We start from the raw sequence: 14,993 nt of genomic DNA, 5'->3' as shown, positions 1-14,993 counted from the left end.
TTCCTGTGGGGATACATATGTAAGGTCTAAAGTCTATGCGGAAAATCCCGCTTCGATTCAGGCCTTGCCTGCGCGGTTCACAACGAATGGTTTTGAAATTTGCAGGGTATATTTATAAATAATATAATTCAATAATATAGAAATTTTTGAAAAATAATTAAATATATTATTAAGTTATACAAGAACTCCGTCGGCCTAAAGCCGCAGTGATTTGGACCAAATTTTCTGAAGAGTAGAGCGACAATTCTTTAATATAATCGGAGTAGTTTTTCTTTTTGCACTTTTTGCACCACTGTAGATCTCCTGCATTTTCTGTCTGCTGTCCTGCATGCCAGCGATCAGCCAAACCGCCGCATAGCTGCACATAAACAAACAAGCGCACCGGCACATGGGTGCAGATGAGTTCCGCATACGCGCTGCACGACCTGCACATGAAAAGCGCAAAGCGCCCGCCGTCTCAGCTCCACAATGACGAACGCAACGCTCGCACCAAAACCGAAAATAGCGGAGCAGACTAAAAAGCCATAAGTAGGTGTGTGTGTATGTGTGAATGTGTAAGTGTTCGTATGTGTGTCAGCGATGGCAACGAGCCACCATGCATTGCTCCGGCCGCCGGCTGATCCGACTACTCAGTCTGAGGAAAACTGTCGGAGATCCAGGAGGTGTTGTCGCTGGATGCGGAGCAGTGCGTGAACAGTCCGATTTGGCTTTTGCCTGCATACACACACACACATAATACAAGTAAGCAGAGCGTGTGCGGGATATTCGAAGTGATCGTTTGAGAACATGTGTAGTCAGTCAGCGACGTCCCGTCCATAAGTACTTAGGTAAAAATAAGGTGTACGAATCCGTTGATCGTCGTTGGAAAATTTTGAAAGCAATTGTAAGGCGTTAGAAATTCGTAACAGTTAGCAGTGTCTTACGAGTGCATACGGTGTCAGCTGAAATGTTGTGCTTTGTGGACGACGGGCGTCGGAACAAGCACATAACGGTTGAAAAAGTGTCGTTTAAAGTGGGTTAAATCAAATTGAGAATTCGTCATATTCAAATTTTAAAGTGAATTTGCAAAAGCCAAAAGTGTTTTCGAAGTGAAATGGCAAATTGTGAAATATTTGTGTGAATATGGCCACTTGCATATATTATTGAAAAGCAAAAATTTTAAAAATACCATACCAGCGAAGGAAAAAGATTACAGGCTGTCGTGTATAAGCCCGCTGAAGCGACGGCCGGGAGCCATTACCAGACCACATTCGCGTGTGTTTGTGTGTTCGTGTTTATACGCGTGTGTGCTGGTGCGCTAGCTGGCATATGAATTCCGTTATTCTGCGGCGTGCTAAATATAAATATCGTATGCATATTTTTGTTGTAGCTCCTGTACCTAATAATTTCGACTGGTCGAGTTTGTGTTGTGATCTCTCCGAGAGAAAAGATAATAGGAAACTAAATAATCGCACCACAACATATGCATAAATACGCGCACACCAATATATACATACATATGTACATATATGCACAAATATAAAATAGTAAAATAAGCAATTAGTGTATTAAAATATTATTAATAGTTAGTTCTTATATATATGTATTGTATGTATATCTGTTAAGCTACCTACAATTCGTTTTTTTTTGTAATTTCGCGCTTTTGTAATTTCATGTCTCATTGCCTAGGTGCGCTTGAACTGAAATAACCAAAAACACATACATATTATATACTGTACATGCAAATACATACACATAAATATCCTATAGAGAATAAGTTTGAAGTATCGAAGTGTTAAAATCGTGGCGTCCTTGCATAGGGTACACGAATCCGAATCGACCTTACCGCGTTTCCGATGGAGGCCGCGGACAATGCGTCAGCCGGTCTGCCCGCCGGCCAGAGTGTAATTACAACAACAGCCGACAATGCGATAAACACAACAGGTAAGCAAACGAGTCGCACAAAAGCGAATCATATGATTAATTGTTATGCAACGAAATTTTCCTTTTCAAATCCGAATTCGAAATTTTTTGTCGTGTGGGGTGTAAATAGCGTCCAAATTATTAGTGTGCATTATAGGATCGCACTTCAATTGCTAACTTTGAGTTTAATTACCGAATTCGAGGTGCAAGGAGGAACTCAAAGACGGAAGCATTAATCGTATTGACGAACCAAAGAAATTCATTGAAAATTTAGCAAAGAATCAAAATGAATTTGCCTTCCACCAATGTGCAGTGTAACATTGTAAATGTTTTTATACGCTTGCAACATGTTGCTACAGCGTGGCCCCGTCCTCAAATACGTTTCATGTACATTTCAAAACGTTCAAACCAAAATAAACAAGTTCGTTCAAAATAAACGTTATAAGAACTCCTACCGACAATATGAAAATGAAAAAAATCGGAACGTAACCCCGCTCACTTCCCATATAACGCTGCGGACAAAAATTACTGGAAGCGCGATAAGTCTGTAAAAAAACTCCAGAGACATTAAATTTTACCCACGAATGGTGTTAGACAGCTTTGTAAGAGCCGGGGTGAAATTAGACAATGGTCGTGGTACCGCCCTTTTAAGTGAGATTACATATCCTGGGACCTGCCCGACAAAGTAAACTAAATTCGGTACATGCCTATATCACAGTGTGAAAATAAGCGAAAGCATCCACCCGAATTCCCATATAGTACAACATATACCATTATTGTTTTCTTTACTTTAACACTTTAACTCGTTTGGATCCGATCCTCTGGTTGCCGTTTGCACTTTAAGGTTATAATTTGATTGATAATAGTTTCACCCGAACTTAGCCTTTCCCTACCTGTTCGTAATTAATCTATTTACTTAATAAGAATATATGTATTATTAGCGCGCCAGTCGTTCTTCCTTTTCGCTGTTTTGCGCCATTTGGAGATTCAAAATGTCTCCACCTGGTCCTTCCAACGAAGTGGTGGTCTTCCTCTTCTTCTGCTTTGTCTGGCGGTTACTCATCAGATGTTGTTATCGTCCATGCCTAAATACCATATAGCAGGACGGGAACTATGAGCGACTTACAGATTTTGGTATTCGAGTTTGGCAAGAGTTTCTCTGCGTTGTATTTCGATGCATATATTTTTATTTTAGGCCCAGAGCAAGGTATATGAAGAGTGCCACGAAGTTTTAACGTCCAGACATAGACGTAACCTTTAAAATATATGTATAAATAATATATATCTACATATATATACATTTGTAAGTGATCTGCTTGACGAGATGAGTCGATTTAGCGCTGTCCGTCTGTCTGTCTCATTTAATCTGACATTTTACAAACGACCTTTTCTCTGCAATGGATATAATTTCCACCAGTATTAACACCACCAACAATGTCAGCCTGGAAATCCAACGCAGGATTGCTCTGGCTAACAGGTGCTACTTCGGACTGAGTAGGCAATTGAGAAGTAAAGTCCTCTCTCGACGAACAAAAGTCAAACTCTATAAGTCGCTCATAATTCCCGTCCTGCTATATGGTGCAGAGGCTTGGACGTTGTCAACAACTGATGAGTCGACGTTGCGAGTTTTCGAGAGAAAAGTTCTGCGAAAGATTTATGGTCCTTTGCGCGTTGGCCACGGCGATATCGCATTCGATGGAACGATGAGCTGTACGAGATATACGACGACATTGACATAGTTCAGCGAATTAAAAGACAGCGGCTACGCTGGCTAGGTCATGTTGTACGGATGGACGAAAACACTCCAGCTCTGAAAGTATTCGACGCAGTACCCGCCGGGGGAAGCCGAGGAAGAGGAAGACCTCCATTCCGTTGGAAGGACCAAGTGGAGAAGGACCTGGCTTCGCTTGGAATATCCAATTGACGCCACGTAGCGAAAAGAAGAAACGACTGGCACGCTGTTGTTAACTCGGCTATAATCGCGTAAGCGGTGTCTACGCCAATTAAGAAGAAGAAGAATATAATTTTCCAAAGAAATTGTTCAGAGCGAATCACTACATCATATAGCTGCCATTCAAACTGATCGATCAATATCAAGTTATTAATGGAATATTAAATTAAATTAATTACAGTCAAGTTATTAATGGAATATAAATGGTATTACAGCTTCGGTGCAACCGAAGTTGACGTAGACAAGTATAATGTCCCCCATATACCCGTACACATTTTAAGGGGGCCATCCCATGTGCCGCTCTGTTTTTTCTAGCGATTTTTTAGGACTTTATTTCTAAGACCAGTAAACAGATAGAGTTTTATTATCACTTACCAATACATATATATTTCGATAGTACGAATAGATATTTTAAGCTAAAAATATTGTGTACAACATGTGTTTCAGAGGTGCCTCGAAAAAATGAATTCGCACTTCCTCCACGATTCAGACCGATTAGCGGCGCTTTCATCTGTAAGCCTTAATGCACGGAATGGACTATTGTCAAAATATTGAACTTTTGGTAATCATTTGAAAAAAAAAAATCGGGAATTTTTGATTGATAAAAGTTCATTCCGTGCATTTAAATGTGCTAAGTGTGCCCTACGAATTTCATTTCCTAACTCTAAAATATCTAGTTATTAATATCTATGGACTCCGACTGAATTCACAATTATTCTGCATAATATAGAATATAATAAAGAATATACTATATAAAAAAAATATTCGTCAATTCACTTTTGCACATATGTACATACATATATAGAGATATATTTGTACTAGTACTTGTATACAGATTTCGGGCCGGCTCTTGCTCATAGCGTTTGATATAAATATCAGTAATGTAAATTTCTTCTGCCTATTGTAGAAAGGATTTTTCGTTGGAGGGGGAGGACCAAAGGAAGTTTTCGTATTTTATGCTCGCTTTTCGAAGCCGCTTTACTGTGATGAGGTTATGTATTCATGTCAAAAAGTCTTAAAATAGATTTAATGCAAAGTTTACTCTGATAATTACTCTGATAATTATATAAATGCAGAAACATCATACATTCTAGAAAAGTTATTGTTATTTGATTAGATTTTGATGTGGATAGAACTTAGCAGTCCGCAAGCCCTAGGATTTGACGCCGGAAAGATGTGAAAGCGTCTACTAACGTCCCCCAAGATATACGCTTTTGGTTGTTTCTATTTTTGTTTTTGTATCCTATTGACCGCAGTCAGCGAGAAAGTTGTTGCTCTATTTATAGTTTTGAAAAATGCATTTGACTTTTGCTTCGAGCGAAATCATATAACAGAGGTTTGGAAAGGCAGAGAGTCGGTACAATGCACTATTTGCCAGCTTTACAAAAATACTATGTTCATTGACGTCTCGTTCTTGCCACCTTCGAGAAGAAATGTGAAAGTTTCTTGTGCATGCTCTTTTCAAAAACGTCAAATTGCATTGTTTTTGCTTGTATATTTGTATGCCATATGGGTAGACATAGTTGCATTCGAATAGCTCTGCTTTCTAAATAATTCTGGAATGTTATACAAAGTTCATATTATTCAAAATTAAAGCTAACAATTGAAAATACATTATGCACGTGCTAACGCTTGAAGCAGAAAGCTGCACTCCTGAGAGTATTTGAGAGATAGACCGATGACAGTAACGGCGAATGTCGCTTAAGATGTCATATGAGTTTTATTAAATTAATTAGAACTTACCCTCCAAAAATATACTGATTTTAGTTAGAACAAAATGTGGCCGTTAGAATGATTAAAAGAGATTTCTGTGTATCTTATTCTCGGGAATTTTTGAATTATGGAGGAACAGTCTCCTGTCATGTTCCGCAATATTGAATACTGGCCTAGATTACGTGTTTAAAATTCTATTATATCTTGATGGAAGAGTTCTACTTGTTCTTCCGGATAAGCTCGCATATTATCTTTACATTTGCCTAAATGAGAATGTAACATGCGCATCTTTAGAGACATTCGACATCCGATGCTGAAGAAATTCGTAATCATGTCAGTGAAAGCTCATTATAATTGCGAGCTCTATGGTTTCCAGAAAACCCATGCACTACTGTTTTAAAACTCTTCGAGGCTTTGTTTTATTCATTATTAAGTGACCTCGGAGAGATTCCACAATCCCTAATTCTTTTATTTGAAGTTCGTTAAGGATTCTAGCTTTTATTTTTGCCTTTGAAAGCTTTGGAAAAAATGCTCAAAATATTTGAAAGATGATCACCTAGTTCCCTCCAAACTCTCGGCACTACAAGCAAGCTTTATTGCTCTTTTTTCGCCTCGGTACCAGCAGCAACATATTTTAACCTAATTAATGGTATTATAAAAAAGAAGAAGTAAACTGACCTATCAGATTATAACTACAGGCAGATTGAAGTAAGCTTGATATGATTCACAAATCTTTAAATTGTTTCTTATATCATTTTTTTTAAATTATTTGAATATACATTGTGGCGAAGTATCCGAAAATTATAAATAAAACGCAAAATATTTCGATATTCATCAATATTTATTTTCTCTAAAGTAGTCCTCACCAGATGTAATACACTTATGCCAACGATTTTACCAGTCTTCGAAACACTTTTCATAAGCACTTTTTGATATGGCCTTCAGCCCCTTCAGTGAATTTTGTTTTATCTCGCCGATCGACTAAAAACGGATTCCATTTCGATGACCGTTGACTTATTTGCAAGTCAAACTCATAAATCCATGCCTCATCGGCAGTTATAATGCTCTCCATGAATGTTTCAACGCGTTTCAAAACCAAACTATCCACTCGCGAAAGATGTCGAGCTCTCTTGCCATCTCTCTAATCCTTGCCTGACGACTTCCCCTAACCTTCACTTTTATAATATTTTCATCAGTTGAAGAGATACAAATTTTGAGACAAATTCTTTCTTCGATATTTTTATCCATTGTAAAAATCGCAACGCACTACTGTGGTGTATCGATTTAAGCAATTGCTGTAAACAAACTGGTTTGACAGATCACATTCATGTTTGTCATATTAATTAAGCACAGTCCCATCAACTTGGCAAAAATTGTTTTTTGTGATATCATTTACCCGGGGAATTTAATTATAATTTCCGGGTGCTTTGTCTCAATATATGCGCCGCAAATATAGCAAAAGTAGTCAGGATCTCGTTTACATATTCTTGAAGGCATTTTGTACTAGATGTTACAGGAAACAAATTCATGGAACACATCATTTATCTGCAATCTGCAAACACATACTGTCGCAGACTGACATTATAAGGGTCCAAAAATCAAAAATGGGCAAATCGCTATAATTGCTTGAAAAGCTAATATTTTCGATTTGTAATTGTTTTTTTCCATTTTTTTTGCTTATATGATATAACAATGAATAAAATTGTTCACCTAAGTAATTGAAATTTGGAGAGAAACCCTTCCTAATAATAATAATATATCTGCATGTCAAAAATTAGTTATTTTAATAAAATTGAGTGAGTGTCTTTTTCTAATAACTCCGCACCTTTGTGCGCAAACGGGATACAATCAGGTGAAAGTTTTGCTTTGTCCCATATATGTAACTATTGTCAAGATTTTCAAACATGCGGTTGACTTTTCTCCGTATATATTGGCTATGGCATTCTATCGAAAAATTTAATTTTTACAGGGATCAAAAAAATATGTGTTTTAGCCGTTTTCTTCATTAAAGTTTTACACAAAAAAAAATATTTATAATAGTCCGATTTTAGGTACATAAAAACGCACTTTTAAAAACGATTGATTGAAAAGTTTGCAAAAATGTCTCAATCGAGGTCTGGATATACTTATTTTATGTAGATACTTATTCACTCAATTAGGACATTTATTGTTTTTGAATATAACTAATAACACCAAAATAAGAATAAAAGATAAGCAGAAGCTTTGCTATAAATATATATATACAATATACATATATAATTGCAAAACTTTTTATGTGGTGGTACGACATGGCGTATGCGTGCTCATCAACTCAGTGTTACTTATTTGCCGAATGGCAATTTTCATTTGCCCACAAGCGATAATGCTCTACATTTGTTGTGATTTTTTGTTGTACATTGCAAATGTTCATGTGTTGTTCTTTATTTTCGCATTTCAATTTTACGGCAGACTGACTAGTTTGTAGTTTTGAATTTATGGCACTGGGACTTGGCACCACTAATTGATGTTGCTCATACCACATGACGCACACGTAGTGCGTATAGTATCTACATATGTATGTACTATAGATCATATGACATCATTGTCTAAAAGCATGGGCTAAAAGAGCCAAATAACTTTTAGTCTAAAAACTATTTGAAGCTAGTTAAAAAACAGGGTGCTCAAACAGTACTGAGCGAAACAATTGTTTTTTAAAACGAAAAGGTGTCTTTCAATCGCTATATAGCGTAAACCGATAGCAGTTTTACAGCTTGAGATACAGATTACTAACACCATCTTTTGGAAATACAAGAAAATTGTTAACTGCCTTGCAGGGAACCCTCCACAAATAAAATAGTTTTCCATACACAAGTTTATTTTGATCACCCAGTTTGTATGGCAGCTGTATGCTATAGTGCTTCGACTCAGCTCGTGACACTGTTCATTAAGTACAAATTAAGGTAGGTCAGACAACGAATATTTTTTCACTAAAATTGGTTCATAGACAGCTCTATGAAAATCTCTCGAAGTCTAGTGATAAAATATAGAAATTCAATACCACCGCTAGCCACCATGTACTTAATTTAATTTTTCATGATTTTTGAACTTCCGGTTGAAACCGTATACATTGTGACAAAAAAGTTAATCTATATTAATATATAAATAGGAAATTTATATTATTTGTTTGTTTGCATTGAATAGACTCGAAAACTATTGATTAGAGAACAAAATAATCTACCACACATTTGCAGATCATATAAATATCTACAAAAAATAACGCGGCAGCATATGCCTAACTATTATACTTTTGTCAAAATAAGTATTTTTATCATTTTAAAAAATATATATAAATGCCAACGCTATGAAAGCTTTTTTATTTGTACCTTGGAATCGTTTTTAATCTTTATCCAAACAAATGACTTCATATTTATGTAAGTGTGTTTCAATATCATTATATAACATTTTGATTTATTCAATTTGGACATTACATTCGAAAGATTTCACAAGTTTAAAATTGTAAGTTATTTGAAAAATGTCTAATGGTCACCGCTCAAGCTGCTGGGTTAGGTGGCACCATAACGGGGCAACGCGAACTAAATCCATTTTCAGAACTAAATCCACTTTTTTTATTTTTCAGTTAATAATATATTATAACTTTTAACTATCCAAACAGCTTAGCGACTCAAGTATAGTATTTCTTATAATTTTTCAATTACATTCAGTTCAGTTTAGTTTAACTTTTTTCTTGTGTTGTGTTGCCTGGCGAGGGTAAAACATGCCGTGATGGAAAATCTTTATCAGAAAATGAAAATCGTCTTGCAAGTCAAAGAGAATACGCATCGCAATCGCGTGTATGGGGTATCGAACGATCTCAGCGGCTTACTGAACAAAATTTGAAACCCTTCCAAGTACGCGCCCGAGAGGCGAGTACGCAGCGTGTGCATCGGCTTGAAGAACAAAATATTAGAAACATACAAGTTCGCACTAATCAAGTTTTAGCTAATATTTACAGATTGGCTTTCAGATACGATCCACAGATTGAATATGCCCAACAGCCTTCCGTCTAAATCGGAGCCATGAATAGGATCTGTTTTAAGTGTACTGCCAAAAAATGGACCGAAAAGTCAATCTCTCCAATATGCAAGAGCCGCCATAGCCAATCAAAAATTTATTTTTTTTATTTTTTCAATAACAAACGCAGGTACAATAACCTTTTTCAAATGACATCGTTTGACGCGAAAGAAATAAGGGAAGACAATTTAATGCCTATTTTTAAAAACAGGAACAAGTGTATCATCTAATAGGTAGCCTTCTACCATCATCAGACCAAAGTCCACAATCTTGCAAATCTATTTCATTTCAGACGCAAATCAGCTATCGCTACAGTCAAACATAGCTCTATGCTAAAAATTGATTTAATTAACAAACTTCTTTTTTGAATGTCTTTCAGATCCTTCAGAGAATTTTTTTCTCTTTTCGATCGACTGAAAACGAGTTCCATTACGATAATCAGCTGACTTTTTGGCATGTAAAATTAATAAATTCATATCTCATCGGCAGCACGATTAAGCAGGTCGAAAGAGACCAGTTTACAGTACTGTTTAAAAAAAATTCAGTTTTATTGAGTCGAGTTGAGCTAGAACGCATTTCGTACCCGAAATATCCACCAAAAGCATTCGAACAAACTCGCGAGACATGTTGAGCTTTCTTGCAATCCCACTAACACTTGCCTGACTATTTTCAAGCACAAAATCCTGCAATTTTGTAAAAATCGCAACGCGGATAGAGTCATGTGTACAAGTTCCCGCAATTGAGGAAAGTTCTCTGATCGCCGTTCACTTGGCAGTAGCCAGAAACGATTCTTTTACATATGGTTCAAGCAGCTCACGACTTCCGGTCTTAGACCAAGTACCCTCTGTGCAGCCAAAGAACATCCGGTTGAAGGCGACCTAAATAGATGATATTGATATCATTGGACTCAACACCCGCGCCGTTAGTTCTACTTTTCTACTTTTAAACTTTCGTTTAATTTCCACTCCCGCTAGCTCGATGGGATGTCCAAAAGGTATGCACACCCAGGTGCTTAAACCCAAACTCGGGACAGTCAAGAAGGAAGTGTTGAGTTGTTCCACCTCATTTTCATCCATACAGCTTCGGCAGACAGCGTCCGGTATTATTACTAGCCTTACTGCGTGGACGCTATTAGGAAAATGGCTTGTTAAAAGCCCCACTATTAGGGAGAGGCTAACCTTAGTGAGGGCAAAGAGATTACCTGATCTTTTGCCATTGATCTTGGGCTAAAAAGCTTTTGCGACAGCGCATGTACCGATTGTGTCCTAGCGCCGTGAAGCCCAGCTATATAATAGTTGACCACAAGATGATAAGGGAACACTGATCTGCTCCTATTCTACCTACAACGGCTGTAGGGTGCCTTTCCTTGCTAGCTTATAGCTTTACAGTTTCCTGCGATTTCGCTGTGGCCCACCCATACCAGTCTTATCACAAATGCATTCGATGCTACCTTAATGGCTGCAATCTTGGCCGGAAAGGACAGGCCTACCAACTTAGCAAAATACATTTGAAATACCATTACTCGGGGAATTTAATTAAAATTTCCAGGTGCTTTTTTGTCACACTGTATGTCGATCAATATGTGAGATAGTCTAACAACATAAAGTATAAATGTTAACTTAACATATCTTAGATATAATGAAGCGACGATTTTTTTGTTCCACTCAGTATCATCAAGATTCGAATATTAGTTTAAACTAGCTTTTTATTAAATATCTTTTGAACTCTAAATTTGACGGAAATGGCACCTTGAAGTTGGCCTACTAACGAAGAAGACAAGTTTAACTATTTAAATATGTACATCCATATATTTATTGCAGTCATACGAACATATTTACTTTATAATGCAATTGCTTATTTTCTGTTAATATTTTGAATACTATTTCTGTATTTGCATGCGTGCTTCTCTCATTTATTCTTCCAGATCCCCAGGGTTTTCCTCTCGAAGGCGCGCAACAACAAAAGCCGCCACCGAAACTTACATTTAGCGAAAATTCGAGTTCGCTAATACGTTGTGTACCGAACGAAAGAGCGATATTCTTCGTGAAAATCGACTGTGACGAAGATTCCGACTTGTTGCCATTACAATTTGAATGGTGAGTATAAGTAAAAAAAAAGGACGAATTTAACGTCAAAGAACAAAAGTTTTAAAAACAAATTATAAAATGTTTTACAATATGCTTGATTTTGTTTAAAAATTCAGAGATAAATTAACATTCGGGTTTTCGGTTCTCTAAGCTCTCCTTTCTTTTGCCGACACAACACAATTTTTGGCCATTTTCCAGTGTCGCACGATGCAACGACCGACCGCACGTTTGTTAAATACATTCTAAATGCGCTCTCAATGAGCGCAAACGAAACGCTTTGGCAATTTTTTTTTTTCGAGAATTGCTTTGGTTGGTCGCCGCATGCTGAGAGCTTCTTACCACCTACAGATTGAGGCAGTATGCCTATCGGTGCCCAAAATGACCGGAAAGAGCGCTGCGTGATAGCGTCGAAAAATATTAGCTATGCTGAATGAAGAACATCCGCTGGCTAATTGTCTGCGCTAGTGGGAATACACAATTCACAGAGAGTGCTCGAAGTTGGCAGATATAATTTTGATGGCACTATATAATGGGCGAATTTTTGAGTATTGCAATGGCAAAAATGCCGAATTTTTCGTAGAAATGTTTCTCTAACGTGCAAATGTCTTAGTGCGAACGAGGAAGTACGGAGAATTTGGTTCTTTGAAGGTGTGAACAAAACCCTGCTCACTATTGTTCTCGTTAGTCCTACTTCGTCGATCGTCACGTACAGAGATAAACGCTCGGATAACCGTTGCCCTTAGTGAACACAGCAACATAGATATAAAGTAAAAAAAGAAAATATTAAAAGCTTGAAGATATACAATACATATGTATATTAAAAAAAGGGAAATATGTGTAATAATTTAAGATATGATTCTCATACTTGTGCTAATATATGTACGTGGTGTGTGGATGCTAAAACCCATAAAATCTCACAGATTGCAGAAAATATTGTGAATATATTTAAAAAAAAATACTTTTCACAAAAAAATTATAATTGAATAGTTTAAAGTGCTTCTGTGTGTATGTAATGCAAAATGCGCAAGTGGATGATAAAAGGCTAGAAAAAGTGAAAATAACAAATTTCATAATGCTAAAATTGTGAATACTAGCAACAAATTCACGACCTATTGAAGGTTTATTCTAATGAAAAGTTATTAAAAACTCTTAAATCAATTAGTAAAGATCGTAGTGTAGCAATAGAAACAAAAAAAATTTAAATCATAACTTCGAACCAAGAAAATGAAAAATGGAAAATGTTGAATAAAATAAAAACCTTGAATGCTGTAAAATATTTGATGTGAATATAAGAAAATAAATGAAGTTCGCAGGTTTTTGCTTTTAAGAATAATCAAACCAGTTGTAAACAAATGCTGAACAGCGTCAAAGGCGAAAAAGTCATTAATTTCACTATAGTTTCCTGTTTTGGGTGGCAAATGCATTAAAATGCCTTATTGCCTATACCTATGTACGGGTGATCTCATTGATATTGCCCTATATATCTTTTTGCCGTTCTCTGTCTTAATTGTGGCACTTGCCCCATATTTCGCTGTTCCTCATTTGCACTAAATTTAGACGCTTGGCATTCGATGTACATGCATATGTACTTACTTATGTACAAATGCAGATGCAGCTTCCTAGCTTCCCATCAGCCGCCACAGTGCTTCAGACCGCAGGCCGATCGAGGCGTTGTACACTTTTCGTCGTATTCACTTTTGGAGTAGAAACGGTTTGTGATATAAAAATTGTGCTCGTGATGTTTCACAACAATTTACAAATGTGTATTACATAATGGAATTTTCGCTTGTCGGCACAGGGCTCTTAAGCAGTTTGCAGTTGTCTCTTTTTTATTTTTGGCTCCTGCGATTTTGGCTGCCGACGTCCGCTGTCTTTGATAATGGCATAGGAATGCTTGTTTGCTCGCGTCAGCGCCGAGAAGCCACTCGTTCCATTGTTGTGATGTATGGTCTCTGCGCCGTAGTGCCGCACAACGCTTCGAGACTTTTGCACTGACTTTTCGTAAACAAAAGCAAAAACAATCACTACGAGTGCACAACAAAGTAGAACATTGAATAGATTAAGGAATTAAGAATAAAATATTTCATTTACATACATATGTATGTTATTTATGAACATGTGGGGGGTTCAAATAAACATGATGAAAGCTAAGCAGAGATGAATATGTGAAAAATAAAATTATTTCATTAACTAGAAGAAATAGGTAAAGCTATATTTTAGCTTTAGCAGGCTTTACCAAAGTATCAGCAGTTGCATCGCATCTACTATTTATTCTATTTTTACAAGCGGCTTCACATTTTGAACAAATATGGGCCAATAAATCTCTCTGCGCAAAGAACACACCAAAAAGTAACGTTTTGAGGATGTAATGGCATCGCAGCAATGGGTTGTGGACTTTCATCACACCAAATGTGACAATTCTTCCAAAAGTGAGCTTCATCACCGAACGAAATTTTCTTGTGAAAATCGGGATCGATGGTCATTTCGTTTTAGCACCTTTCACCAAACGTGGAAACGCTGGTCGTTCGGCTTCATTTCTGGCTAGAGTTGTATTTTGTAAGCCCGCAAACCAAGGTCCTTCCGCAGAATCTTTCATGAGTCACATTCTAATATGAAAGAAAGAAATATTGAAAGCATTTCCCTTAACAAGGACAAATATAAGAATAAGACGGTCCACGTTTCACCAAGCGTTGGAGAGTAGCGAATGAAACAATTTTATCAGCTGATCAAGCAAACTGTCAGCACTTGCATCCCTGTGCTATCGTTTCTTCTGACGGTAACGCAATTTCATATATTGCGCTTCTTTCATTCTAAATGTGTAAAACAAAACTTGGTAGCATTGAAGACAGCAGTTTTTTCACTAAGATATTCACACACTCTCTTGTGTAAATTCATCTCTATAACTTTGTTGTTGTACATATTTTATATGCTCTCCGACGTTTCTTAACCTACCTATTACTATGAGCAAGAAGTAGTAAAATTAATTAAAATTCTTAATTTATTCTTCAAAATCTATGTCGTCCCCTTCAAAGTAATCCCCCCTAGTCATTATACACTTGGGCCAACGTTTTTTCCAATCTTCGAAACAGTTGTTAAAGTCAATTTCCGGAATAGCCTTTAATGCACCTGTCGATTCACGTTTAATGTCTACATTTGACTCAAATCGATTTCCTCGGAGCTGTCTTTTGAGTTTGCAAAAAGGCCAGAAGTCACACGGCGCTAAATCAGGTGAATACGGTGGCTGCGACACGATATTGGTTAAAAATTAGGCGAAAAACTCACGGAGTATG

At 36.9% G+C, this 14,993-nt stretch overlaps 1 protein-coding gene across 1 annotated transcript in view; it reads left to right on the top strand.

Moving 5' to 3' along the window:
- Window positions 1-1,820: 1,820 nt before the first annotated feature.
- Window positions 1,821-14,993, top strand: part of LOC120770108 (titin) — a 98,056-nt gene continuing 84,883 nt past the window's right edge. Inside the window, exons 1-2 of the mRNA XM_040097277.1 lie at window positions 1,821-1,923; window positions 11,541-11,712. Of these exons, the coding sequence (XP_039953211.1) occupies window positions 1,836-1,923; window positions 11,541-11,712 (260 nt within the window). The 5' untranslated portion in view covers window positions 1,821-1,835. The remainder of the gene's footprint in view (window positions 1,924-11,540; window positions 11,713-14,993) is intronic.

Source organism: Bactrocera tryoni, chromosome 3 (assembly GCF_016617805.1).
Source record: "Bactrocera tryoni isolate S06 chromosome 3, CSIRO_BtryS06_freeze2, whole genome shotgun sequence".
NCBI classification, from domain to species: domain Eukaryota; kingdom Metazoa; phylum Arthropoda; class Insecta; order Diptera; family Tephritidae; genus Bactrocera; species Bactrocera tryoni.
This window is presented reverse-complemented; position numbering and strand designations above follow the sequence as displayed.